The sequence below is a fragment of the Cavia porcellus genome, unplaced genomic scaffold, assembly GCF_034190915.1.
Source record: "Cavia porcellus strain 051 isolate PalLab524CR breed Dunkin Hartley unplaced genomic scaffold, mCavPor4.1 scaffold_13, whole genome shotgun sequence".
Classification (NCBI taxonomy): Eukaryota; Metazoa; Chordata; class Mammalia; order Rodentia; family Caviidae; genus Cavia; species Cavia porcellus.
In genome coordinates this window covers 19,827,852-19,855,194 of record NW_026947496.1, presented here as the reverse complement: position 1 = coordinate 19,855,194, position 27,343 = coordinate 19,827,852, and the positions used below count along the sequence as shown (strand labels likewise).

Here is a 27,343-nt window from a genome sequence, read left to right as displayed (position 1 = left end):
AAAGGCCAGAAGCCTCTGCAGAAGAGAGAGCCCCAGACTTGGGACTGACCCCAGATCTATGCTCTTGCTGTTGTGTCAGACATCTTCCTGTAAACACAGGCATGGGATGGAGGACGATGTGAAATGTAAGGGACACATGAGAGTCACAACAGTATGAGAAAATACAGAAGGAATACACGTGCGATAACATGCATTTGGGTCAGCTTCCTTTCCTGTTTATGTTGCTTTGGTTAACATTAGTTTGCATTCCTTGTGCATACATACCTTAGAGGATGAGAAGACAGCTCAGAGGTACTAAGTGTGAGCCATAGTGCATAGCTGACGATAAGCAGACCCCTGCGCTGTGTATTATCTGTCGTGCTGCTGAGATCGGGTTGGAGTGGGAGCTGCAGTGTGGGAATCAGAGGGGGTAGGAGGCGAAGGTACATGGTGTGGGCCACTTGGACTGTTAACAGTAAGATCTGACTTGTTGCGAATCCCTGATAACACCTCGAAGGTGGTGTCGCTCTTCAGAGGTGAGGCAGTGGAAACAGATGGTGGGCAGATTGTGCTTCGGAACCTGTTTACCCCAGGAGCTGGCCAGAGATCTGAACTGGTAGCAGTCTGGCCTCTTGTTAGAGTCAGCTGAGTGTCCTTCTTAGATTCGTCAGGCAACAGCTGGGACTCTTGCAGCTTGTTAGGAGTTGGCACTTATTGCCATGAACCAGATAGCTGTGGAATTAGCAGTTTAAACCCAGGCAGACATATCTGCTCCTGGGCTGGGTCAGAAGCCCAGGGCTGTCTCTCTGTAGCATAGGAGCCCAGTCTGCTTACAGGCTCGTGCGAGGTTTGGCCAGAGTTCTAGTCCCTTGCAGTTGTGCTGTCCAGTAGGGATGCACAGCCCCTCCACAGTGACAGAGAATATGTGTGTGGTCAATGACAGGGAATGTGCCTGTCGAGTCCCCAGGACAAGCATTGTCCTGTGGGAAGGCCTGAGTGGGCCTGGCTTGCCCTTTGAGAATTCAGCTCTGCTGTAGAGCATTACAGAGGCAGGGGTTACCTGTCACAGTCATTGTAAGGGGGTTATGCAGGGTGGGCACAGCCAGGAGCAGATGGCTGGGTTACCTTAGGGTTCTGCTCATATCCTATGAGCAGTTCAGAGGACTTAAGGTCTACAAGCAAGTCTAGAAATGACACTTGGCTCATCCAGGGTGAGTGATGGAAAATGTTTTCTCACAGACACCTCAAGGACATGTGTGCTGGGGCTCTTGCTGAGTGGCAAGGAGAAGGGTGGTTGTCTAGTAACTCTGGCCAGGTATTACTGGAAGGGCCACTGCTCTTTTGTTCTGAAGTTGCTCTTTTTCATAGATGTTTCATATCAATGTTGGGTTAATATTTCTGTACAAAATTTTTAGATGACAAAGGTTGATTGACTTACTAGCCAGGTTACATGGTTGGTAAACAGCAAAGCAAAATTGTGTATCACTTTCTAATACTCCACAATGGCTGCATAACTAACCTTTTTTCCCTTAATTTTTGCATGGTGGTAAAATATACATAGTATAAAGTTTGATGTGACAGATACAGTGGTGTTAAATATGTCCCTACAGCTGTGCCACCCTCCCCACCGTCTGTGTCCAGAACTGTGTTCTGTGACGTTGAAACGCTGCCCTGTTAAACAGCCCCCCACCTCCCTGGGGCCTTTCCACCCCTGGGAGCCCCATTCTGCTGTGTGCACTCCTTCAGTGGCTCCACCTGCCTCAGAGTGGACTCGGCGCCTGTCTTTTCGGGATGGTGGACCTCACTCGGGGTCCTCCGGGAGCCTCACCTTGTGCTCCCATCAGTTTCCTCCCTGACAAGGCTGAACACCATTCCATTCCTAGTGCACATATACATGGTTTTTTATTGAGGGCTCACAGCGTGCCAGGCACTGAGCTGTGGTCACAGTTCTCCAGGACTCCAGGTCTCACCTGGTACCTAATTTATACTCCAGCTAAGAATGTGAACATAGTGACATAGGCACCTGAGCTAGCCCAAGGTCACTGGGAAGTTGGTCCACAGAGGAGCAGCCACTTGTCGAAGCGTGGATGATGTGAGTCGGGAGGGGAGCAGCACCTAAAGGCTGCTGCGCGGTGACGTGGAGGCGGCGCAGCTGCCTGGGAGGGAGGACCATCATGTGGAAGTGCGTGTGCAGACTCCGCTCTGATGCCAGTGTTGTGCCTCCCCAGCCGAACTGGATGCGGAGCATGCGCAGAAGGTCCTGGAGATGGAGCACACGCAGCAGATGAAGCTGAAGGAGCGGCAGAAGTTCTTTGAGGAGGCCTTCCAGCAGGACATGGAGCAGTACCTGTCCACCGGCTACCTGCAGATCGCAGAGAGGCGCGGTGAGCAGGGGTGGCTTGGGCCGAGCCAGGGGAGCTCCATGCTGCACGTGCACCGCAGAGTCCAAGTATGCCCGTCAGGGCCTGTCTGGCCTGCGCTCATTAGGCCTCTTATTGCAGTTCTAAATTCTAGGTAAAGATTTTAAAAGTCTTTTAAAGTTACAAATGATAAGCCAGGTTTGCTGGCACACACCTAGAATCCCAGCACTCAGGAGGCCGAGACCAGAAAATCACTGCAAGTTCAAGGCCAGTTTGGGCTACACAGTGAGTTCAAGGCCAGCCTCCGCTACATGGTGAGACCCTGTGTCAAAAACCAAAAAAAAAAAAAAAAAAAAAAAAAAAGAGGAAAATTGTCAGTTATGCTTCTAAAATTTGGAAAAGAATTTTTAAAATTTTATTTTATTTACTGTGTTATTTCTTTGGTGCTGGGGATTGAACCCAGGGCCTCATACATGCTAGGCAAGTGATGTACCGCTAAGGTACACACCCAGCTGAAAAAAACATTTTTAAGTGAAAAAAAAATAAATTACACATAATTCCAAAGCATAGCAAAATATCTATTACTGTTTTAGTGTGGTTCTTTTCAGTGTGTGTGTATGAGTTCGTTTATATGTAATTGGTAACTATACATCTATACGGTTTTGTATCTGACTTTTCTAAAGACTGTGTAAGGTTTTGCCCTCCATTATTAAAACTCCCTTGAGGAGATGGAGAGTTAACTCAGTGGGACAGGCCCAGGCTCGATGCTGGGGGAAGGAAAAGTCCACTGAGAGGGTGTTTCACAGGTGGTCTCGCTTCTCGGGAGACAGTCTGCCTAAGTCACAGCTGTCCTTAGTATCCCCAGGGGATGGGCTCAGGACCTTGTGCGCCTGCTCAAGCCTCTTAGAGAACATGGTATTGTATTTGCATGGAACCTCTGCACATCCTCGAGTGGGCCTTTAATCTTCTCTAGAAGGCACTGTGTCTGTGCTTCCCTTAGGGAAGAGTGCGTGCACGTTCAGGCCAGACGTAGCCGCCTGCCGGGGGTCTAATGTTTGCACTCGAGGCTGCTTTCGTCTGCAGCTCTGAACCCCTGTGAGTGGGGAACAGCTGGGTTTGATCAGTTCCTATGCTGAGCCTTGAGGTTTCTTACTCTGAAATGGTGCTTGGAGGGACGGCTGGACCCTCCCCCCCGCAGCTCCTGCCCCATCCCTACCACGTGCGCATGCGCACAGGTGCCCCGGGCCCCTCTCCCAGGTGTTGGCTCACTTGCCTGGAGCACACGGGCACACACACACACATCCCGCCCCATTTATCCTGTCACTGTGCTTTGTCCCTTCCTTTTCATGCATGTTCCCTCCCAAGCTAAAGAATCCAAGTGTGGGGACACAAAATAATGTAGACAACAGACTAAAGTCCTGCCCGGATGCCGCTTCAGGGAGGCCGAGAGTCCACAGGGAGACCCAGCAGTGAGGTTTCCCGTGTAGAGCTCGAGCGCCAGCCTCTTCCACGGTCCTGATGGCCGAGGTGCAGCCAAGGTACTCAGTGCCCAGCTGCTTGCACAGGGCAGCCTCTGTGTCCCCTCAGGGAGGAGATGAGGGTGTGCACCAGGCTCTGTGTCCTGTCCTGGCCACTGTTTGTCATCACAAAACACTGAACCGGGGGACCCAGGACCCAAACAGCAGACCTTCTTTATCCCAGCGTCGTGGGTAGTTTCTGGCCTGGCGAGGCGCCCTCCTCCCTGGGTCTCACAGGGCTGCACACCTCCCCACACCGCGGCCCCTGCCTCTACACCCGTCCTCCCCTTACCCCCCGCCTCCCTCCTCCCGAGGGCACTGTGGCCCAGGCTGCAGCATCCTCCACACTCCGGCTGGAGGCAGGCGGCGCAGCGCCTTAGACACATGGTGGTTCAATAGTATGGGTCTTTGTGGTTTTGAGCATCTCAAGAATAATTTTCTTCAAGTTTCAAGGAAGTGTCTGGCTCATTCTTTTAAGGGTAAAAAAAATAATGGATCCAGGCACATGTTGCCAATATGTGGTTTTAAAGCACCAATGAATATTTGTGCCTTGGGATTTTTTTTGCTTTTTTGTCTCAGCGAGAGCTGAGGAGACCACCACATAAGGTCATCAGCCTGACAAGGTCACTTCCCTTCCTGAATGCGGCGTCTTCCTCCCCAAAGGTGAAAACAGAAAGTTTAATTTAGAAGACTCAATCCAAATTAAAAATCTCTTCAGTGGACCATGGTGGTTTGGGCTCATTCCACTAAATCTGAAATAGAAGCCTAAGTTTTTTTTCCTCATACGCAATCCATCATGTTTAAGACAAGGCCATGGGAAGTTTTCTTCCGAAAGTGACCATCCCAGCTCCTGGATACCAGGAAGACGCCCATCTGTAGTCCCAGAGGCTGTGAGCTGGGCTGGTGGGAAGTGGGACCTTAGGGGGCCTCAATTCTCAGGAAAGCTGCTCAGTGCTCAGGTTGGGGGTGGGTGGAGTGTTCCTAGAGCACCGTGGCGTGGCGAGGTCGTGCTCTGTACCTTGTCTTCGGCTCTTTGATCCTACAGTGAGTGCAGTCTCCCTCGTGGAGAGTGGACCAGGGCCCCAGGAAGAGAATGAGGTGACATTTGTGCTGGTGATAACATTAACACCAGTGTGAGGAAATACAGAATTAACAGATAAAACTGCACCTTACTGTCCCCCAGAGACATTGTAGAATGCAAAGATGACTTAAAATACAGCTGCTGACTTGTGATTTTATCTTGATATAATTATCTCTCCAGGAGTTTTATTTAGAACTTTGAGAATTACTGTTGTACATTAGTGATTTTCAGTTTAATTAAAAAGTATTTTAAATATTGAGAAAAGAACTGTTAGTATAACATACCCACATTTCCAGACTTAACACATTAATATTTCCTTCAAATATTCAAAGACTATTATGATATTCTAGACATTACAGAAAAGCATAAGTAATATCCACATATCCCCCACCTGCCTGAAGAAATAAAATTTCACCAACCCTAAATCCCCTATTTCCCTTTCTGATCACACCCTGCTTCTTCACCAGCCTTTACACACACACACCCCAAGATGATACATGGTGTGCTTTGCAAGAGTTAAAGCCTCATGGAAGTAGTATTAGCACAGGGTGTGCTTTTACACGCCTTGCTCTCCCAGGCAGGTATCTTGGTGAGACCCCTGAGTTTGCAGCTCCCATTTACAGTGATGTCCATCCTCATTTACACTGAGGAGACGCACTGTCGTGTTCATCATTATATTGGGTATGCATCTGCCACATACTCAGGTATGTGTGTGTAGTTTTCCAGATCTTTTTTATTAAAACAGTGCTGGTGTGGACATTCTTATGTCTCTCCTAGGGGGCTGCTCTGGGCCAGCAGGTCTCCCAGGTGAGCAGAGCAGCCTCCCTCCCCTGAGCTGGGGTCCCACTTGCCTTGTGAGGTCGGGGAGGGGCAGAGGACTGGTATTATCAGTGCGGGTGATGGGGAAGCTGCTGCTCTGGGGACCACACTTTGCGAACCCTTTCTAGGGGAGTAACCACTCTTCCTGTGACACACGTGTGTTTACTAGACTCTGACATACTGCTTGCTAAAATGTGTATCAGTGCATAATCATCTTAGCTGTGATTATGCTGATTACATCTTTGTCAACCCTTCATGGTCAGCTATTTAAAACTTTTTGTCAAGGAGTTGTTTCCCTGCCCGAGCTTAGCGCCCACCCACTGAGCTCCCTGTGCCCAACCCAGCACCTTGGCTCGCTGGGGCTGGACCAAGCTAGGCCGCCAGCAGCATCATGAGGTGTGCGGCAGACCCAGGGGATGAAATGACAATGTCAGCCCTCTAGAAAGCCCTTGATCTGGTGACAAAAGCCACAGGGGAGAACAAAGCCAAGAACTGTGAGGAGGCGCTGTGGCTGTACCAGCAGGTCGCGGAATAAGTACTTCCTGCGTGCGTCAAGTTTGAGGCTCACAGTGACAAGGCCAAGGAGAGCATTGGCGCCAACTGCGTGCAACACCTGCACGGGGTGGGGAAGCCGAGGAATCATTTAAAAAACAAATACGGCATGAAACCAGTGAAAGAGAATAGGGGCGAACACAGTGATCCTGACAGCGAAGGGGACCATCCAGGGAAGCAGCTGCTGACGGTGGGTGCATGGATGTGGCCGGGCTGGAGGGCCAGGAAGGCTCTCACAGAAGCTGTCGTTTCACCAGTTCCCACCCTCGTTCACAGCCATGCATGTACCCTCAGCCAGGGATACTGCTCTTCGGACCCCTGGCACAGGAAAATCCTATCTGAGCAGAGCCAGAGGCCAGAGGCCAACAACTGCACCTTCTTCTGTGTCCTCCTCTGACCTGATGTCTGAGTGGTGGGGCTGAGAGAGAAGCTCGGGGAGAACCCTTGAGCTGGCCAGGCAGCACAAGCCCTCCATCATCGGGTCCTGAAAGGAGACAAGGGCGAGGCCGCTGGAGGATCCCAACAGAGCCCTGGTCCAGAGGCAGGGGCTGGGGAACAGAAGCGATGGGCCTTGGTTCTCAGTGCCACAGACGTCCCCTGGGCGCTGCACTCTGCCATCGGGAGGAAGTTCAGAAAGTGCATTGACATCCCATTGCCTGAGGACGCTGCCTGTGCCCAGATGTTCCGTCCGGTCTGCGGAGCACTCCCCACAGCTCGCAGATGCCAACATCCATGAGCTATCCCAGAAGACAGCTGCTCTGGTGCAGGCCTCCCTCACGCAGCCCATCGGAAGAGTCCAGGTGGCACCGCATGTCCAGGCCGCCCGTGGCCCTTCCCACACTAACCCTAGGGTTACCATAGGTGACGTCCTGACTGCGTGCTCACCAGGGGACCCAGGGGCCATAGAGATGACCTGGATGGACGCCCCGGTGACCGACTCTGTGGTCTGCATGTCTGGCATGCTCCATGCTCTGGCCTCACTCTGCACCCAGTCAGTGCAGGTAACCTTAACAGTGGAGAATGCGCAGAGGACCTTGGCCCGGAGAGTTCACAGCTGCTGCTTCCCAGCAGCCATGGCGAAGGTGGGAAGCGGTGGAGCAGGTCCCCGAGTCAGCGGGCAGACAGGGCTCCAGGGAGCACTGCAGGCACCCGGGACTGCCATCGAAGGAGCAGGAGAAAGGCCTGCAGCGCCGCTGCCCCCACACCTTCCCTACAAGGGGGCGCTGCTGGGCCTGCCTTCCTGCATGCTGGCTCACTCCTTCCCCTGCCTCTGCCCTGCTTTTGTTAACTTTTTATTTTATTCCCCTAAATTAATGTTTGCACTTCTGTCTTGTTTGTAAATAGTCACCTAGAAGTGTCGGGGAGGAGCAGTCCCTTTTACATCCAGCTGCGGCCGCCATTGAGGGCAGACTGAAGTCAGGAGCCTTTCGCCGCTCCCTCCCAGGGCCACGTCTTTCTTGCTGCCTGTTCTTTCTAGGTGTAAGACACTGAGCCCGGACGCTGCCCTGGGCCTTGTCCTGGAGATGGCTGATGAATCCTTTCCCTTCCTGGAAAAATTTTCTCTGTCAAAAAATGAGGATGAAATGCTATTTTGGTTTTTTTTTTTTTTTTTTTTTTTTGTCTTTTTCCTTTTTATCCGTACTGGGGATTGAACACATGACTACCTGCTTGCCAGGCAGGCGCTTACGCTGCTGAGCTAAATCCCCAGCCCCATATTTTGGTTCTTTGTCATCGGTGCTCATTTTCTGTTGGTTTGTCTTTCCTCAGTCTCACGCTGTGGCCATGGACTTCACTGAGTCTGTGGTGTAACGTCGCACGTTGTCAGATCCCTTTGCCATCCCGTGCCTGTGGTAAACCACCTGCCAGCTTGTTTTCCTTCCCATCCTCTTGCAGCTACCTTTAATATTTCAGCATATGTGAAAGCAGACGTAAAAAGAAAAAGTGATGGCTTATGTCATTTTCCACTGAACACAACACAAATACTCCTCTCGTATATTCCACACCTGACAGTTTTGCTCGTGGTTGTACTTTGTCTTAGATCCTGCCTCCACATTATGACAGGATACTGTGTGTTAGTCTGAGTTTGAATGTGCCCTTTTCCTGTGGAGTGCACAGCAGCTGGCTTGCGTCCCGGTTCATTTCCCCTGCCGCAGGGGCATGCCGTGCCCGCGCTCACCCTTCGCTTCCTGCTGCTGCCGTCATGGGAGAGCCTGCCTGCTCCTCGGAGCTCATTATTCTGTCCTCCAGCGCTGAATCAAACCAGACTGGCTTGCAGTCACATGAAGCAGCGGCTCCTTGCTAGGAACATGGGTCGTTGTCTGCAGACCATTTGCTTGTTGAGGTGCTGTAGGATCTCGTGGACAGAGGCCAGGGGTACCGTCACCCTGTCCACGCTTTGCACAATAGCCTGATGCGAAGAATTACTGGGTCCAGTGTCAGCAGAGGCCTGGAAACCCTGCTTCACAGCAGGGTCTTGGTTCTCCTGCACATAGTATGTTTCTTCGGTTGCCAGAGCTGCTCTTTGACCTTTGCCTTAAGTCTCAAGTTCTTTGAAAAACGCTGTGCCAAACTGCGCTAAGTGTCTGGACTGATAATCGCACTGGCCTGCGGGCTGGGTTTGCAGGTCCCGTAGTGCTCATTCGCTCCTGAGCGGCAGAGGGTGCTGCTCCGTTTGAAGAACTGTTGCTCTGGTGGTTACAGGAGAGAGTCGTTAATAGATTTCAGCATGGAGTTGTCTCTAGTTTTCAAATATGGAACCTAACTGTCCACACAAGCATCCGCTGTGTATGTGTGTAGACAAAGTTACTAATTTGTGCTTTGTCCCTTCATCTTGAAGTGCTCCCCAGGGAGCCCCGCCTTTGGTTGTTGCTCTCTGTTTTATTACTTTTTCCTCTTGGGTTTTCTTTTCTTTGAATATGTAGGGTGATGTTTTTCATTCTTCCTGACAAGGCATTCAAAGCTATGAATTTTTTTTTTAGCTACCATGTTAGGTAAACTTCAGTTTTTGTAATGAACAGTATCTGAGTATTTAAATTTTTCATTAAGATGCCTTATTTTATAAACTTCATTTTTAAATAAGGATACAGGAAAAACTTCAGAAAATTATTTTTCTGATATCCTTTGATTACTGATCTCTAACTCAATTCCATTATGATTGGAGAGTGGTCCCCCATCCCGTGCCCCTTACTAATTTTAGGGCAGCTAATATCAGTCTTCAAGAGAGGTGGCTTAACACCCCTCCATGGATGTTTCATTGTTGTTTTGCCAGCTTTTAAAGCAGCCAAAAATACTGTCACCCAGAATTTCTCAGTCTTATGGGTAAAACCAGTCCTGAAAATTCTACTCTTTACCTAGGGTTGTTTTCAGTTCCCCAAACCCTCCCCCCCCCCCATTTTTTTCCTTAATGTACCTCTTAGCAGTTTTTCTCTTAATTAACCCTATCATCTTTCTCCTTAACTCACAGGCCTGGCTCATTTGCAGGTAGTGATTACTAACGTACCTAGTGCTGTCTTCTTGAGCTTTTTAGTCTAATTTTTCTTCTTTTTAAAACATTAATACTCCTGTCCTCTGCAGGAAGACATAGGAGCCTCTGTGCCTTGCAAAACTGAAGTCAAAGCACAGGGCCCAAAAGCCAGAGACCAAACTGAAAGGCTTCCATAGCTACAATAAGGACACCCCAGACGCAAATCTGGCCGTAGGCCATCCACGTTCCCGCAGTCTGCTGATCAGAGCTCGATGAGGGCCCTGCCACGCCCCCCCCCAGGAGTGAGCCCCAGGCCGAGCAGCCCTCCTGCCCGCACGACAACTGTACTCCAAGCATGGTCCATGGAGAGGGCAAATGTGATCTTCACCACACCCCGCAGAAGAGGAGCGCAGCCCCTCAGACCTCGCCCTTCCTGCATGCACAACAGGGCTCACCAGCTCCAGGCACCCCTTGCCTCCCTGTCTCCCCGGACTGCACAGCGGTCACATCCTGCCTTTCCTGCTTGGCCCCACGTTTTCAGTTTATGCTTATCATGCTTACACTTAGCCTTTCATCCTGGGACTCATCTTGTTTGGAATGTATTTTACTTTCTAAATCCAGGCCCCTAAATTTATCTATTTTGGAAAATAATTGGCCTCTCAATATAATTGTTCCTCTGATTTTTTTCATCTGTGAACACAGTAAGCCTTTGCATCTTAGTCCGCTGCTGTACTGTAAAAGTGATTTGCTATTATCTAGTTCAGTAATTTTGGTCAGCTCTGCTCTGATCAAATTTTAAGTTATTTGGCCCATTTCAGACACTAGATCTGACAGTCTCTTGTGTTCTGGTCCCTGAAGTTCCTGGAAGAGGACAGGACACCAAGCCCACGTCCGTACTGCTCACTCTCACTCACAGGCAGTGGCTTTCTTATGTGGGCGAGTTCTGGACTGAGTCGGAACAGGGTTTGCACCGAGTTTATACCCATGACACGTAAGATAAGGACAACTGTTTATAGAAACAGCTCACATTTGCTTCAGCCAGGCACTGTTACACCTGGAAGGACTTGATTGGCTTGTGGGTCTCTGGACCAGAAAGAAAGTTGACAGGTCAGCTCCAGATCGGGAAGGCACAGCCTGCCATTTAGCGGTGCGCGCGGCTCTCCTCCTCGTGGCCCCACCGCCAGCCTGCAGATGCTCACATCTGTGCTGGTGCCAGACCCAGCCCACCCCTGCAGGGCGCATGCGTCACTCAGAGGTGACTTAGGACAGATTTAGGTGGATTCTGCTGCCCTGCTGAATGCAATCAGCCTGGCATGTGAAACGCACCTTTTAACTGTGCTGCACTTCTGTCTGCAGAGCCCATGGGCAGCATGTCCTCCATGGAGGTGAACGTGGACATGCTGGAGCAGATGGACCTCATGGACATCTCCGATCAGGAGGCTCTGGACGTCTTCCTAAATTCAGGTGGCGAAGATAACACCATGCTGTCCCCTGGTCTAGGTAGGGGCCACCAGTGTACGTGAATCAAGCCAGTACTTAGTGACATTCATTGCATTTGAGCGGATACCGTATACAGATCTCTAAGCTCATCTTGACTCCTCACACTGCCCAGGGCCCGCAGGGAACAGGGCAGGGCCTTCCCAACCTGCCTCCTCTCCTCTGGCCTGGGGATAACTGTGGCTTTGTCATTGTAAAGCTCCTGCCTTCCTCAGCACCTCAGTGAGGAGCAGTTTCACTGTGCCAAGGCCGCCACAGGTGCTCAGAACTCTGCCACTCAGAATCCACCTTGTATCCTCCGGAAACTGTCCCCCATTCAGTCAGCGAGGGTTTGCGGAGGCGCCACCAGGCCAGGCCTCACTGACCTGAACCCTCACTGCATTCTTTCTGTCGGGCTCTGTAACCTCCCCGTCTGGGCTTGTAAATTGCTCCCCATACGTGAGTAAAAGAGCTAAGCTCAGTGCTCCTCGTGCCACCTCAGGAAAGTCCCCAGCACCAGACCCTAACTCCGTGTCTCCCGTCTGGCATGTGTGAGCGTGGGGTCCTCCCAGGGAGGCAGTGGTCTGCATGTACTGTCTGTCCTATCCTGCATGGGTTAGAAGTGAGGCTGGTCCCCTCTGGGGAGGAAGGGAGACAGCAGAGTTGACTCTGCGTGCTGTCATTCCAGGAAGAAGTTTAGTTCCACGACACTGGGAGATGCCGAGTAGTCACCAGTTCCAGCTGTGGCTTTGCACTGGGGTCAGTCCCCACCTTTGGTGCTGCAGCACCTGGTCTGGACGTTAGGGTCCCAAAGCTGGCTGGGCCAGAGTCGAGCAGCTGAGGGCACTCAGTGGCAGGTCCTCAGCACTGGGCACTGATAGCAGCTGTCACCAGGCCGAGCTCCACCTCAGTCTTTTCCTGACAGATGTGCCCCTTGTTTTATTTCACAGGGCCTGAATCCGAAACCTGTCAGAACGAAATCACCCTTCAGGTTCCGAATCCTGCAGACTTACCTCCCAAGCCACCTTCCTCCCCGTTTGCCTGCAGTGACACTGCCACCCAGGATGCCGAGGGTGGGGATGGTCCCCTGGTCCAGGCAGATGAGGAGGAGGTGCAGGTGGACACTGCCCTGGCCACCTTCCACACTGACAGAAAGGCTGCTTCTGACGTCAGTGGGGACAGTGACTCGAGTCACGATGTCTGAGTGGAGCAGCCTGGGTTTTACGGTTGCCGGGGACGTGTGAGAGCGGCTGAGAAGCGTGCACAATAAAGCTTGAGGACTGTGAACCCCGAGTGCGTAGCTGCTTTGTGCACTGGCGTCTACTTACAAGGGTCCCAAGGCCGCGTGAGTACGGGGGACAGGGAAGGGACTGGACGGGGCGCTGGGCTGAGTTCCTGGGTGGCCGGGCCCAGGAGCTGTGCAGACGGAAGCAGTGCTCCACCTGCCCCTCGCGGGGAACCCTGCCAGGCTTGGTTTCCATCTGGCTGAGGCCTGGGTTCAGCTGCACAGCCTCAGCGCGCCAGCTCCTCCCTGCCCTCGGTGGACGCCCAGCCCCTCCCATCCACTCATCTTCCACAAGACAGACAAATGTCCAAAAAATTTTGTTTTTATTATTAAACCTTGTAGTACAAACCTGAAAAGTAAACAAAAACTGGCAATAAACCACATGAAGTCTTCCCTCACAAGGAGGGGTGCAGAGCAGCGCTAATAAATTAAATGTCAAACTGTAAGCCATAGGCGGAAGTTTACTGTCAAAAGAGGGAAAAGTACACAGCAAGGCCATAAAAACCGGACAACCACATTGGAAAACACTTGACTGTTTATGTAATTGTTAAATATTCCAACAGTTCAGTCTTCTGCAACAACAACCAACAAAGTGGATCCTAGGACGCTCCTGGCCGTCACCACCGGCAAGCTCAGTGCAACATGGGTAGCTACGGGGTCGATGAATCCATTTATGAAACAAAGAACAGCTTGTGAAAACAATTTCCCTTTTTTATTCCACACATACTGTACACACAACCGGAGAAGGGCAACAGCTACTCCATTATTATTTTGTTGTTGTTGTTCAGTGATGTAAGCAGCACTTATAAATGTTACAAGAAAAACCCTGTAAGCATCCGATCCACCCGATGAAGAAACTGAAGTGTAAGGCTTTTCTTCATCTGTCTTTCACCTCCCCTCCCCTCCGAGAAAGGCTCAAGTATTTAAAACAATTTACAGGCGTATGTACAAAAGGGATGGGATTTTTTTTTCTTTTTTCTTTTTGTTACAACATGGAGAGAAAAAAATAGATGAGCGCAAATGCATTTTCACATTCAAAAAGAACTGCAGACCTCCTAGTGGCTCTAAATGTGATCATAAACAAAACAAATTTTAAAAAAAGATTAATGCTGACTTGTGAAGGTGTGAAACAAAGCAGTGAGATGAAGATGGAATGTCGGAAAGATTGCACGTCGATGACAAAGAAGCACTTGTGGCTTCCATCGTTTTTTCCTTAAGGATGCTATTGAAGGGTTTTTGATAAAGTAGCCAACAGCACCAAAAAATAACAGAATGGATTTCCTAATGAAACCAGGCACAGGTCTCCGTCAGTGACCCTCCAGGCAGGCAGGCAGGCAGGCAGGCAGGCAGGCTGTCTTGTCCCCGATGCATAGTGATCCGGCTGCTCACGAGAACCTGGTCACGCCAACCTCCGCCTCCAGCTGCCGTAACCGCCACGCACGCGGCGGGCCTCTCCGGTCTGAAAACACGAACTCATCTCGCACATGACAGAAGAAAAGACAGCCAAAGTAAAGCCATTTCTTTTCAAGTTTTTTCTGTGTGTGTGTGTGTGTCTGTGTGTGTCTCCTATCCCTTTTCTGATCTAGAAAAATCTGCTCACATGACTTGATGGATTTAAAATTTGTTCTCCAAACTTCACCCTCTTCAAAAATGGGTTAAAAAGCCTTTTTTCCCCAACAATTATAAAAAAAAATTAAACAAGAAGGGCTTCTGTCAGCCATATAGGGGCAATACAAATTAATATAGCCCCCAAGGGTTTTTAAAACAGTGAATATACGGCAGTTTCAAAAATCTGACTGCAGTGTCTAGGTATTCTAAGTACAAAAAAAAGTTCCAACAGTTTAATGCTAAAACAAAATTAGTTCTCTAAAACCAGAAGAAAATCTTCTTTAGAGCTAGTGCAAAGACAGCTTGTATCCTACAGCAAGTACTCCAAACTAGAATATAATAATTACAAAAAAATATATATAAATCGACCATGGGGTTGGCGTCTTCATGATGAGCTCGAAGCACTTTTGGAGGACCCGGAGGCTGACAGCCGCGATGGCGGCACGTCCACGGTGGCTCTCTTGCGGGGGCCTCGTTTTGGTGTGGGTTTACTGAGACAGTTCTCAATGCTGCCGTTCTTGCCAGACACTTTGCCACAGATCTGATTGACGAGACTGATGATCTGCTCCTGCAGGGTGGAGGGGAGATGTGAGTTAGGGGTGAACTGGAGCCCCCTGAGGTCCACCCCGGCAGGGCGCCAAGCTGGCTGCCTGAGGTTCCAGAAGACGTGTGGCAGGCAGCACCAGCAGTCCCAAGGGCTGCAGAACAGCAGCGACGGCCTCCCTATCCCTTCACTGATGTGCACCACAGCCGTGGGGGAGGACTCCAGGGTGAACCGGGTGGGGGACACCTCCCGCCAACAGCTGGCTCAGCCCGGAGCTACAGCCCGCAGAAGAGGTCATCGAGTCAGGTGGAAAGAGAGCTGTCCCAGACTGTAAGATGACCGCTAGAAAGGGCTCAAGGCAGCACAACGGCTCATGAGGCATGGGCCCAGCCTCAGCCAGGACGTCCTGGGGCCAGTTTCAGCCTGCGATACAGTCCCCTCCTTTCTTAGTTAATCTGGACAGGCGCTGAGGACCCTGGGGAGCAACACCTTTGCCCTATACTACGGGCCCTGTGCCCAGCTCGGCCACTGGCTCGTGTCCAAGAGAGTCTGGGCAGGGGGCTGGGCCCAGGTTGCTGCAGGTGTCCTTTCCCCTGAGCCAGGGCCACCATCTGTAGATGTGGCTTGGCCTAGCCAGGAGGGCACTGCTAGCTTCCCGTTGGGAACAGCCCAGAAGCTGCCAAACCTACTGTGCATGACAGGCCACCAAGGAGTGGCACTTCTCATGGCAGGGGCCACCCAGCTCCTCAGGAGGCACTTTAAGGTCTGCAAAGTGGGAGCAACTGAGAGTTGCTTCCTCACATCAGCAGCGGAGCATGGCAGGTGGCAGCTGCTGACTGCCCCAGCCAGTGTGGCCCACATGATCCTGCAGGTGGAGTCCTGCTGCCAGGGAATGCACGCTCAGGAGCAAAACCACTATATGACAGGAGGACAGAACCTGGCCGGAGGTGGCATGGACAGGAAGGGAAAACCAGAATAAGCCCAAATCTGTATCTCGAGGTTCCGGCCAGGTCAGTGTGCACAAAAGCTGTTGAAGCCATCATGTCCTCCAGTCTCCCAGGTTTGCCACTGCTCCAAGCTGCTGGAGATGGCTGCTGTCTGTCACCCACTGCCTGCCTGCCACTGACCTCGTCATAGCGGTACATCAGCTTCAGCCCGCGGCAGGACTTCTGCTTTTCCACATGACGCAGGGCGCACTCCAGGCAGAACACCACGTTCTCATTCTCCTGCACCACCTGCGGGGGGCAGGCACAGCTGAGCCAGGGCAGGGGACACAAAGTGCTAAAATGGGCTAAGAAACTGAGTAGACCCTTGGGTCCAAGTAGGGTCTCTGGGAGTGGGTGTGAGAGCTGGGCCAGAGGACAACAGGCTGCTGCAACCACGGGGCACCCGGCTTGTTACCCTCGCTCTGAGCAGTGCAGCCACAAGCAAGAGCTATGACCCTCATGTCTCCCCTAAACTCGAGTGACTCCAGCCCTCAGCACTGGGAGGACATGTGTCTAGTCACCCAGCCCACCCCTCCAGTGGAGACAGCACAAAGCCATGGGGAGCACGAGGGGTAGGGGACAGTGGGACAGCAGCCTCAGTGGAGCCAAGAGACAGACCAGCAGCCTGCCTAGGGCGACAGGGTACCCCACTGATGGTGAGAAAGAGGACACACAGTGTCTCTGTGCAGGTGCCTGCGGGCACAGGCGTCTGAAGAGGAGGGAAGACCTGGGCTCCTGTGTTCCTTAGCAAAGGGCAGGACAGACTGTGGAGGCAGGGAAATGACACAAACACTACCACCATCTCAGAACCCCGCAGGGGAAGGACAGAAGAAACCAATCAAAAATGCACAAACACACTGGTGACCTGGAGAGAAATGCCAGGAGACAACTCTGTAAGCACAGCTTTGTGAAGGCCATGTGACAAGGCCCCACCCACGGCCAGCCCAGGAATCCCAGGGATGGCCTGTGTCACTCATGGTCATCACACAGCCACTGAGGAACAGCCAGGCAGACAGTACTGAGTCACTCCCGAGAATGACAGTATCACTCTGGGTGGCAACCTGACAGCTCTGGGGGACAGAGGGAAGGACGCAGAAAGCACTGTGTGTTGGTGGGTGAGGGGAGGCGCTTGCCAACTGGCATCCCAAGCAACTGCACTTGCAGGGGCCTCAGGTAAAACAGGGCCATCGTGGATACCAGCCCCTCTCTGCCTTGTGTGCACAGGCAGACAGAGACAGAGTGACCACGTGGGGATGGGCTGAGCAGGGGCTGCTGCAGGCAAAGGAGGATGAACACGGGAAGAAGGTGCCCTGGGTGTCCGGGCAGGGCTCCCTGCTTCCCTGGAAATGCCTGGACCCTTCACATGTCCCAAAGAGCCGTGCTGGGCCACGAAGCGGTGAACTGCAAGCAGCAGAGCCACACGTGCAGTCTCAGTGGCTGAGCTGCTGGCCCTGAGGGCGCAGAACGGGTGGAGGAGGGAGTGGCCAGGCTGTGTGAGACAGGCTCAGCAGAGCTAGGAGAAGCAGCTGCAGCCAGCGGGGGAGATGAGCAAGGCTACAAGTAAGGACCAGAGCAGCCTCAAGAAATCCAGGTCTAATTGAAGGCCAGTGTCCTTGGGGACTGAATAAGGGGACCCCAGGGAAAGAGCTGAATCTTGGGGCAGCAGTGGATGGGAGGTGGCAACAGGGCTGGTGGGTGGCCCCAGCTCACCATGGACAGATAGCACAGGTGCTGGCAGATCTGACACCGCCTCTCTGACGTCTCCAGCTGCAGCCACTTTCGAGGCTTTTTCTTCCCATCCGCGGCTGTGCTGCTGCCATCGTGGCTGCCGTATCGTGCGGACGAGTGCAGGCCGGCCTCGAACAGCTGCCTGCGCTGCCGCAGCTCCGTATCCCTGCAGACAACACAGAGCCTCAGATGAGGCGGGCCCCAGGTCTGCCAGCCACTGCCCGAGCTCCAGCTGGGGAGCATGGCTGTCAGAAGCTCAGAGAGCCCCAGAGGGAGGCTGTGACACACCACAGGGCCATGTAAGGTCACAGAGGGTCCTGTCCTTGTGCCACACAAGTTATGCTCATGCTGTCTGCTGTCATCAGTGGCACTGCCTATAGCCTGTCATAAGTGGGAGGGACCGCGGAGCTGTGTACGGGGACAAGTCAGCCCTGTGCCTTCAGGTCCAATGAGACTCCACGTGTTAAAATGTAGAGCCAGGGGTCCCAGCCCACCTTCTATTTCTGCAAAGGGGATTTACACTATTTTTTTATTGTTTCTCTGGCTGGAGACTGAAGCCACATTTCCAGCCCTTTTTGAAGACAATGTCTCTTGAAATTTAGGCTAAATTGCACAGGCTGGGCTTCAAATTTGGCCCTCAGCCTGCAACTAGCATTACGAGCACGCACCACTGCCCTGGCTGCGGTTAACACTGTCTGCTCCTGGGAAAGCAAGACTCCCTCACCCAGAAAGACAGAATGTCATGGCACCAGTAAGCAAGCAGCAGGGAGCCTGCGCATGACAGATCCCTGCATGGAAGGCAGGGTGTGTGGCACCTGAGCTCGTCCAGAAGCGCTGAGATGGTGCTGAGGGTAGGGCCGTTCTCCTTCTTCGCCTCGGCCTGTGCAATCTGGTAGAGCAGCTTCTCCATGGAGAACGGCTTGGCTATGTGGCGGCGCTTCATTTCCTGAAACACGGGCACGGCCTTCAGTGGTGCTGTTAGGAACCATGGTCGCCGTTCTTGGTGGAGGGGGCAGGTGGGGCTGCCTAACTCAACATTTTAACTGCATTTGCACTAAAGCTACTGAAAATCCTAGGATTCTGCAGGACACACCACGAAAATGCCCAGCACCTCGCTGCCAGCCCCAAGGCAGCTGCACAGCTTTATAGTGAGCAAAGCCCGCTCACACTCACCCCAAGTTTCCCTGCAGAGACTGCACCAGCTCCCCAGCTTTAGAGGGATTGCTCAGTAATGGGCATCAAAAGTTTTCATCACACCCACAAACCCCAGCAACTCCCCTGCCCAGACCAATCTTCACCCCAAAAAGGGTCAAAGAAACATGGGCCCAGGGCTGGTCTGCAGCACAGCGCACGTGTACACACCTCTGTGGGCTCGCATGGGAGTGGGGGTGGGAGGGCGCACTCACCTTGGCGGTCTCAAAGCCCATACTCGTCCACTGGGTGGTAGCAAAGTGCACAGTTTCTGAGACACTGTAGCCACAGCACACTTTGGACACAAAGGACCCTGGGAAGCACACAACGAACTGTCCACTCTGCTGCACGGTCCGGTGCACCTTGATCCCCTCTTTGCACAGCACCTCCGGGGAGATCTGGGGAGACAAGGCTGGCTGAGACCTGCACCCCAACCTAGGACCCTCCCTACCTGCTGCCTTGGGGCTCCAGGCCAGCTAGCTGGGCACTAAGACCTTATGAAGGGGCCCACTCTGGAAGACAGTATGTTTCTTCTCCCTTAGGAAATCAAAGGCTATGTGGCAGCCCCAGGGCAGAGCACAGAGCCACCAGCTTCTCAGCCCCAAACCCAGGGGTCCTTCCCACCCCGCCTGCTGCTGCCAGGGTTGGGGGACAGGGCCAGTCCCAGGCAGAGCAGAGCAGAGCAGAGAGGGGGTGCTGACTGCATTCCCCTCCCCATGGGGCTTGTTGGGCAGCACAGATGCAACACAAGGCATGGTAGCCTTGCCCGGCTTTGTCAGGATTCAGCTCCAAGGAACAAGAACCGTGGAGCTCTCCAGCCCTGTGATGGCAGGAGGGCTGGTAGAGAGGTCTTGGTGCTCCTCCCTGGTCAGGGCCCAGGCTCCAAGGGTCCAGCCCTGGCAGAGGCCTGCCCAGAGCCAGTGCCTCAAGCCTGGAGCCTACGTCAGGCCCTGCACAGCCACCCAGGACCCTGTGGCCATGCAATTGGATGGAAGTCCTTAGCATGCTTTTCCTGCCACAGGCCACAGGCGCAGGATTTATTTGCTTTGTTCTCTTGCCCCTGGAAGGCAGCCAGCAAACAGCCAAGGCCCTACCATGACGTTGCTCTCCAGCATCTGCAGCCCTGGGGTGCCATTGGCCTGCAGCAGGGTGTGGACCACGTCCTCCAGCTTGTTCTCCTCCTCAGCAGGAATGCAATACCTGGGTGGGAACAGGGAGGCTGCTGAGTGCCCACTGCCCAGGAGAAGGGGCTTGGCTCAGAGCAGTTGGACCATGGTGAGCTGGCAGCATGGCTGGTCGTCTTTATTCATATAAACGTGACCCCTATGCAGAGCCACCGAGCCAGATGTTCGACGCCAGCTGCAAACAAGAATCAGGTGCTACTGCAGCCTCCTGGCCTCTCCCCGACTCCAGATATGTGTCAACTCCCTACCAGGTCGCCGGCACTGACACCCTTTCTATGAAGCAGCTGTCAGGGGACTGGAAGTCTGTGGTGCTTATGGCAGAGAGCACAGGCCTCTGGATTCTCTAGTCAGGGTGACTGGAGGGCCTGCAGCAGCTACCAGGAAAGGCAGAAAAAGAACCTGGAGCTCTCCACCTAGGCAGGGGGAAGGCGACAGATGGGGAGTGCAGCACCTCAAGGGTGAAGTTATGGCTGCTAGGAATGGAAATGGCAAAGCTCCATGAGGGACCTGGGAGACGGTGGCCCTCTGTACTTCAACAACCCCCAAACATTGTGGAGACAGGGCTCAGGGTGCCCGGCGTCCTGTTTCTAAGTCCCAAGGAGCCCACAGTACCATTCATGACCTGTGACTTTCTGGTGTCACACGCTGTCAGTGTGGGGATACCTAGTGTAAAGCAGGGGGCCTGCATGGCCCGATACATCCCCAGGACTCCGTCAGCCTCACTAAGTCCTCCCCGGGCAAGGGGATGTCAGAGCAGCAAGGAGCCTGGCAGGCCTCAGACTGTCAAAGCCACCAACCAAGCTGCTGATCACCTAGGGGCAGCCACTCAGGGGGACCCACTAGTCACCGCAGTTGGCGGCCCAGCTAGGTGAGCAGCTGCTGACAGGCAAACTCAGATGTGCCTAGAAAAACCCCTGCTGCTTTGAGGCCAGACTCTCGTTTCAGCTGCTGAGTCGAGGAATCCTCCACAGTGATGTATTCTTTTATCGGTACCGGGGATTGAACTCACGACCATGTGCTTGCAAGGGAGGTATTTATGCCGCTGAGCTAAATCCCCAGCCCATACAGTGATGTATTTTTTTTAACTGCTTGTATTATTTCAAAGCCAACATATTCTGTTACTAATTTGTGATTTAAATACAGGGTTTCTAAGTCACATGTTGTAGGAAATACCACCCACCCCTAGCTCTCTGGTCACATCCCTCCTCCTTCTTTCTTCTCCAACAGCACAGTCCAGGGAGGAAACTTCAAAGAGCCCACAGTGCTCCACCTGCCACCCTGGCCTCCGCCCTCACTCAGGGGAGCAGGACCCAAGCCCCTCCCACCACAGCCTCAGATGAGCACAAACTATGAATTTGGCCAGGCCAGGGCTAGGGTGAGGGCAAGGGCTGCGGCACGGTGAGTGGCTGGACTTTGACCTCAATGCTATGACCACATCTTAAGGCTCCACACCCACCTGCCTGAGCCTCAGTCTTGCCCCAGTGGGACCAGAATGGGGTGGTACCGACTCCCATGTCAGCACCCACATGGCCGCCTCTGCGCCATGCAGGACCCACAATCAACTGCTACCCAGGCTGTGAGCACAGAGGCTCCGCTTCCTGATAGCAGCACTGTCCTAGGACACAGAACTCAGCCTGCGTGGGTTGAGCATGCGGTGGGGTGGGCTGGGCTGGGAGACTCGATGGGATTAAGCATCATCACTTCCTATCGGCCACTAAAAACAGACACAGCACAGCACCAGCCCAGCAAGGCCAGCTACAGGACCACACACTGGCACAAGCTCCCTCATGCTGCAGCCGCATAGTGCAGGACACAGGCTTGTGTCCCCAGGAGATGGAACGGCCCCGCCACACGCCAGTACTCACCAAATGCAGTCAGCACCAGTGTGTAAGTAGTCAATGTATGGAAGGTGATTTTGGTCTCGAGACCAGCATGAGGTAGAAAAGACCATGCCGATGTTTAGCCAGGGAATAGTCACTCCTGAAACACATATGAAAGGTGGCATTTTAAAGTACACGATGACGTCTCAGAGTTACAGTGATGACAAACACCCACCTCCAGAAACATAAATGAGATTCAAAACCAGCCAGAACTCGGTGTGAAGCTATCTGCTGCTCCCTGCTTTCTCTACAGAAGTGAACCCAAGAATAAGGACACTGTGACAAGCACTAGTGAAAAGCATCCTGGGTAGTAGGGTGCTGACTGGTGACCACTGCAGGTGCCCGCAGGGCAAGGCAGGGAGTAGGCGCCAAAAGCCACAGGCTCCAGGACATGGGCTCCTGGCGCAAGGCAGAGGCCTCCCTCCTCTCCACGGACCTTTGGCTCCCCCTGAAGTCTGAAGCTGCCGTGGATTCTGCACCCATCTGTGACAACAGCCAGCAAACCAAATCCATTTGCAGCCCTGGCTCTGAAAGCACTTCGCTGGGGTCAAAGCTGGCCTGGAGCATCCCCAGCTCCTGGATGCTGAGGAACTGGACGCCTTCCACAGCTCTGCTGACTTCCTCAATCATGACCACATCTGTCCCTGCTCTGAAAGCCAAATTCCAGTGCACAGCCTTGCTCAGAAGCTACCTCGTGCCCTCATACCCTCTGGCAGGGATCATACCCAAGCTTACCAGGCACAGCACCGAGGTGACGCAGGATGGACCCTGTGTTATTGGGGAGGACGGTGAGGTTCCATCCGTGCCTGTGGGGGAAGACAAGGGACGTCACAGGCTGAGGGAGGTGCACACCATCAGTCCCCAGGACATGGACAAGAGCCCCAACATTACCTTGAAAAAGGCTCTGATTTTCCCACTGGGAATCCACTGCCGTGAGTGTTGGTGTCCACCTTGCCGCAGTGCACTGCCACGTGGCAGTCCTTCTCCTCCACTAACCTCCAGTACTCTTGCTGCGGGCAGAAGAAAGGGCTGGTGAGCGCTGCCGCGGCCTGAATCTACCTGTGAACAGCAGCACTGGGCAAGCCTTTCTGGGGTGCAGCATGGCGCCTCCAACAGGACATCGACCAGAAAGGACAGGGTCACCTTCACCACGCATCCTAGTGGGAACAAAGATGTGCGACCACCTGCGTGCAGCCGCAACCCCCAGATGCCAACAGCAGGAGTGGCCTAGGCGTGCACCATGGGCTGCCTACACAAAGACGGAATCTGCTCAGGCGACAGCAGGACAGACACCAGGATGCTCTGCTTGATGGAACAAGCTGCGGGAAAACGCAGGGCTGCAGAAGCCTACCCGCGTGAGGAGCTGGGCAGCAGCATGTGGGTCACTGGACTAAAAGGCTGGGAGGATGAGTGGTCCTGGATACCCCTGGCAGCTGCAGACGGTGAAACAATAAAGGCCCTGGAACTGCATCTCAATGGTTAAAATGATGAATATCGCATGTATTTCACCATGCTAAGACACAAACGGGCATGGGAAGGAGGTCTCCTTAAGGAAAATAAAGCTTCCTGCACCCTCCTGATATGCAGTAGAAGTAGCCATGGGCGCGGACACTGGGGCCTGCAAGCCACGTGCTGGCCGCACAGGAGTGAAGCTCACTGAGCTCTGTGTGCAGGGACTTGGGAGCAGAGAAAGGTCAGGAGCTTGTGCGACAGAGGGAAGCAGCTGTGCTGCGTCTCCCCCAACACAGGTCTGCTCTCAGTGCCGCTTGGGACATGCACCCTCCACCAGCCTCTGACACAGGGAGCCCCAAAGGAGCCAAGCACTGGCCCCAGCCCAGTCCTAGCACCACACATCTACTTGGGAGAGGGCCATCAACACGGAGAGCCCAACCCCTCATACACTTCCTAGGACGGAGAAACCCAGGACCACAGGACCAAAAAGCCGACCTATCTGGTCACCAAGTGCTCAGAGCCGGGACCACCTCGGATGCCAGCAGACGTGGTGGGGTGGAAGGGGCTCAGGCCGTACAAGCGCAGCCAGCCCCAGCCCCAGCCCAAGTCTGGCCCCAAGACGGGCCCCGGCCTGCAGCACAGGAAAGGTCGGGACTGCAGCGCAAGCAGGCAGCCAGCCTCAGGCTGAAATCTGAATTTCAGCAAATCTTCACTTTCTGTGTAAATATTTACACAACTGCTAGAGCAAGCTCCAGACTTTCTAAAAATAATAATCCCTTAAAGGAGACCCGTAGCACACACTGCCCTCTGTTAGGCCCTGTGCACAGCAATAATGTGTGCCTTTGGGAGACACAGGACACAGGTGGAACAACAAAGACTCAAATGCTCAGCCCCAATAGTCAGTGACACCTCCACCACTAGAGCCACAAGGGTTCCCAAGCAGCCAGGACGGACTTGCGCTTAGTGATGGTGTGGCTGAAACAGGGTGGCAGCCTCGTGCAGGCCTAAGGCAAGGCAGTGCACGGGGAGGCAGGCGTGGGCTTGTAGGGGGAGCCCTGCAGGGAGGAGCAGGGCTGGGCAGCAGCCTGAGGGGCCCTGTACCAAGCGGCAGAACAACTTCTACTTCCGGGACCCTGGGCCAAGAACTCAGCTGGCCCCTCACCCAGCGGTCAAAGCCTGGGTCTTTTTTACTTTACACAGAGAAACAGCAGAAAACGTGGCAGCAGCCCATACCCCACTTTGACAGGCCTGGCCAGTACCCTTCGGGGTTTCCCTATCTTCTGAATCCCACCTCTGTGCCAGTAGCTAGGGTCTCAGTGAGGGAGGTAAACAAGCAGAGCATGGCCCATCCATCCTGCAGTGCCTTACATCCAACGCCCTAAGCTGACCCAGGCTGAGGTGCCACCATCGTGAAAAGGTAGTTGGCACGTGACAATGGCCAGCTGCCAATCCCATTAAGCAAAACACAGCAGAGAAGGAAGCACACAGCCGTGGTTTCAGGGGCTGCCACACTCCCTCATATAACACCCAGAGGCTGGGAGAAGCAGCTCAGTGAGGCCGGGCCTCAGGGTTTGCACTGGGCCAGGCTTAACTTCTCAACATGTCTAGATCACCTGCACGAGAGCCTGTGGTGGCCACCAGCAAGCGTGACAGGAAGGACAAGGACTCACCTCGATTTCAGCTGGTGCAGGCTCCTTGCTGAAGCACATATTCATGATGTTTCTTGCTGTTCGGTAGAAAGTTGTTAGAGAAACAGACCTTCCCTGAAATAAAAAGCAAGAGTAAAGCTTTGGTCACGCGCTGGGCTCTGGCCTCCACTCAGGCCATGTAACTGTCACATGTCTCTGCCCTGTGGCCTCCCTATGGCCGTAAGCCAAGTAGTGTCCCTACTCAATGACAAGGAGACAAGGCAGGAAACCCCACCACCACGAGGCACTCGACTCCCCAGAGCTGTGGAATGCAGAAGGACAGCTACTCTACTGGCCATGGGGAGGATCCGCCCAATTTGATTTCTGCTACTCACAGAGAGGCTGCCAAACCCAAGGACACTGGCAGAAGCCCACAGGCAACACATCCAAGGAAGGCAAAAGACGAGGGCCTGGCTCGTGGGCTAGGACGCATATGGTGCAGAGCAGCCTAGGGCACCGGGAGGCCATGTCTACACCCTCACCATGGGGAAAATGGACCAGCAAGCGGCCCCCGCCTGAAGGGGGCAACTAGTCAGCCTCCCCACGGAAGCCACATGCTGTCCCCCTCTCTGTTCCTCACAGGAAGGACCACACATGTCACCCATCCCCAGGAACTCGAGAGTCACTCAGCACACTCAGCAGCCAGTGTGTGCTGGGCTTCTGGAGTTCTGCCTGCTCTGTGCTGCCCCACAGAAGGCGAGTGCTTTCTAGAGGCAAAAGCCTTGCATGGCGTCCGTCCCTCTGCTTCCTTCTTGACCACACACTTAATAGTGCCTTGATCCAGAAATAAACACTGAGCACTTGGCATGTCCTAGGCCTAACCTGGGGCTGGAGATGCAGCCAGGCACAAGGCAGACAGCAGTGCTGGCCTCACGAATGTCCACAGGTGCAGTACGCAGGACTCTGCCGTGTGGGTGGAGATCCCTGGTGAGGGCTGGCCAGCACCTCCACCAGGGGCCTCCATGGAGCCTCACTTTATAACTGATGTACAAAGAAATGAATAGAGAAATGAGTAGACTAGGGCACCAGCACCGACCATCAGGCCAGAGATGGTGACAGGCTCTGGACACTTCAGCATGGCTCTGTTCAATTTTTACAATGAAGCCTAATGTAGAGCCAGGGACACACACACAGCTCAGCGAGGTGCTGAGTTTGGTTCTCAATACAAAAAAAAAAAAAAAAAAAAAAAAAAGCAAATAAAAAAACCCCGATGACTAATGTATCTTTGACTAAATGTGGTGTCTGTCTGTCTGTCTGTCTGTCTGTCTGTCTATCTATCTATCTATCTATCTACTTAGTTTTTGGTACCAGGGATCGAACTTGTGACTGCGCGCTTACAAGGCAGGCGCTTATGCCGCTGAGCTAAATCCCCAGCCCTAAACGTGGTTTTTAAAACAGCAACAGCAGCAGACCTCTTCCTGGAACCCACACATTCTCACAGATCTGGCCTCTGGCACCACGGAGAGCACCCTGTCCTGTGGGTCTACAGTGACGGAAACACCACACTCAATGCCTATCATTGCGGGCCACGGCTACCTCCTTATAAAAACATCTCAGAAGCCAAACACACAATCCAAGCTCCTATGTTGGGAGCCGTGGCACTGTCAAGTCATCAGACGCGGTGATTGCGAGGCCTGTGGGAAAGTACAAAAGCCTGGGCTAGATTACCCCTCTCATCGAGCCCGCCTGTGTGGCACCTGTTTCTTATCACCCCACTAAGTTCCCGCCTCACAGGGTAGTCTGCCTAGCTATTAATCCTATATATAGCCAGTGCCTCCACCCCCGAGAGAGAGAGAGACTGAAGCACAAAAGGAGCCGCGGGGAGCGGACCGGTAGAGGCTTCGGGGGAGACTGAAGCACGGAAGGAGCCGCGGAGAGCGGACCGGTAGAGGCTTCGGGGCAGACTGTATAAGGAGAGAATAAAGAAAAGCCTGACCACCGCCAGACCTTGTCGTGTGTCTTTCCTGCCGGCCGGGAGCGGACATCGACAATGTCTCCCCCTGCAGCACAGCACAGTGGGGAGGGTGACAGGCCAAAAGACCCTGCCTTTTCCAGTTATCAAGAGAAAAGCCTGCGGGTAACCAGGGTACTCCCCTCCAGGAAGAAAAATGCAGGGCCTGAAGCCCAGGCGCTGCCTGGACCTATCCACAGCTTACGGATGCAGACTGAGCAGGTCCAGGCAGGGCTGCAGACCTGAGGATGCCTATGGTAGGGTGAATGGGGTCCAGGGACCTCGGACATGGCAGGGTCCCTACAAGTGCACCAGACCAGGGCTTCCTGGCTGAGAACCTCCAGACAATGCCTCACTTCAGAGGGATCCAGAGCCAGGACACCCTGCAAAGGTCACACCAAGGCTGTCCCCAAAAGTGGGTGGCAGCCTTAAGCCTTGCCTGAGAAGCAGCTCTCATGGGCCTCTGCAGTTAATGGTGACAGCCACATGGTCAGTTTTCTCAGGTGAGGCTCTTACACAAGCCTTGGTGACACAGGTCCTGCAGGCACAGGCCAAGGACACACCATCTGGGCGCACACCAGGGCAGTGCCAGTTAAAAG

At 53.4% G+C, this 27,343-nt stretch overlaps 2 protein-coding genes and 1 pseudogene across 6 annotated transcripts in view; 2 read left to right on the top strand and 1 right to left on the bottom strand.

Moving 5' to 3' along the window:
• The window catches only part of Dtnbp1 (dystrobrevin binding protein 1), a 118,662-nt gene extending 106,128 nt beyond the window's left edge, over nt 1–12,534 (top strand). For 2 of the 3 annotated variants that reach the window (XM_063259904.1, XM_063259905.1), the window contains exons 8-10: nt 2,208–2,363; nt 11,128–11,271; nt 12,198–12,534. In XM_063259904.1, coding sequence (XP_063115974.1) covers nt 2,208–2,363; nt 11,128–11,271; nt 12,198–12,451 — 554 coding nt within the window. In that variant the 3' untranslated portion in view covers nt 12,452–12,534. The remainder of the gene's footprint in view (nt 1–2,207; nt 2,364–11,127; nt 11,272–12,197) is intronic. The other variant, XM_063259906.1, reaches the window with a different exon arrangement.
• On the top strand, nt 2,371–11,115 carry LOC111756484 (vacuolar protein sorting-associated protein 4A-like; annotated as a pseudogene).
• Nucleotides 12,535–12,838: 304 nt separating the features above from the next.
• The window catches only part of Jarid2 (jumonji and AT-rich interaction domain containing 2), a 226,800-nt gene continuing 212,295 nt past the window's right edge, over nt 12,839–27,343 (bottom strand). For all 3 annotated transcript variants that reach the window (XM_003468848.5, XM_013151364.3, XM_005003278.4), the window contains 10 exons: nt 24,776–24,868; nt 22,545–22,663; nt 22,389–22,459; nt 21,639–21,753; nt 19,684–19,789; nt 18,805–18,987; nt 18,214–18,344; nt 17,381–17,564; nt 15,812–15,919; nt 12,839–14,708 (listed from right to left, as the gene is read on the bottom strand). In XM_003468848.5, the coding sequence (XP_003468896.3) occupies nt 14,526–14,708; nt 15,812–15,919; nt 17,381–17,564; nt 18,214–18,344; nt 18,805–18,987; nt 19,684–19,789; nt 21,639–21,753; nt 22,389–22,459; nt 22,545–22,663; nt 24,776–24,868 (1,293 nt within the window). In that variant the 3' untranslated portion in view covers nt 12,839–14,525. The remainder of the gene's footprint in view (nt 14,709–15,811; nt 15,920–17,380; nt 17,565–18,213; nt 18,345–18,804; nt 18,988–19,683; nt 19,790–21,638; nt 21,754–22,388; nt 22,460–22,544; nt 22,664–24,775; nt 24,869–27,343) is intronic.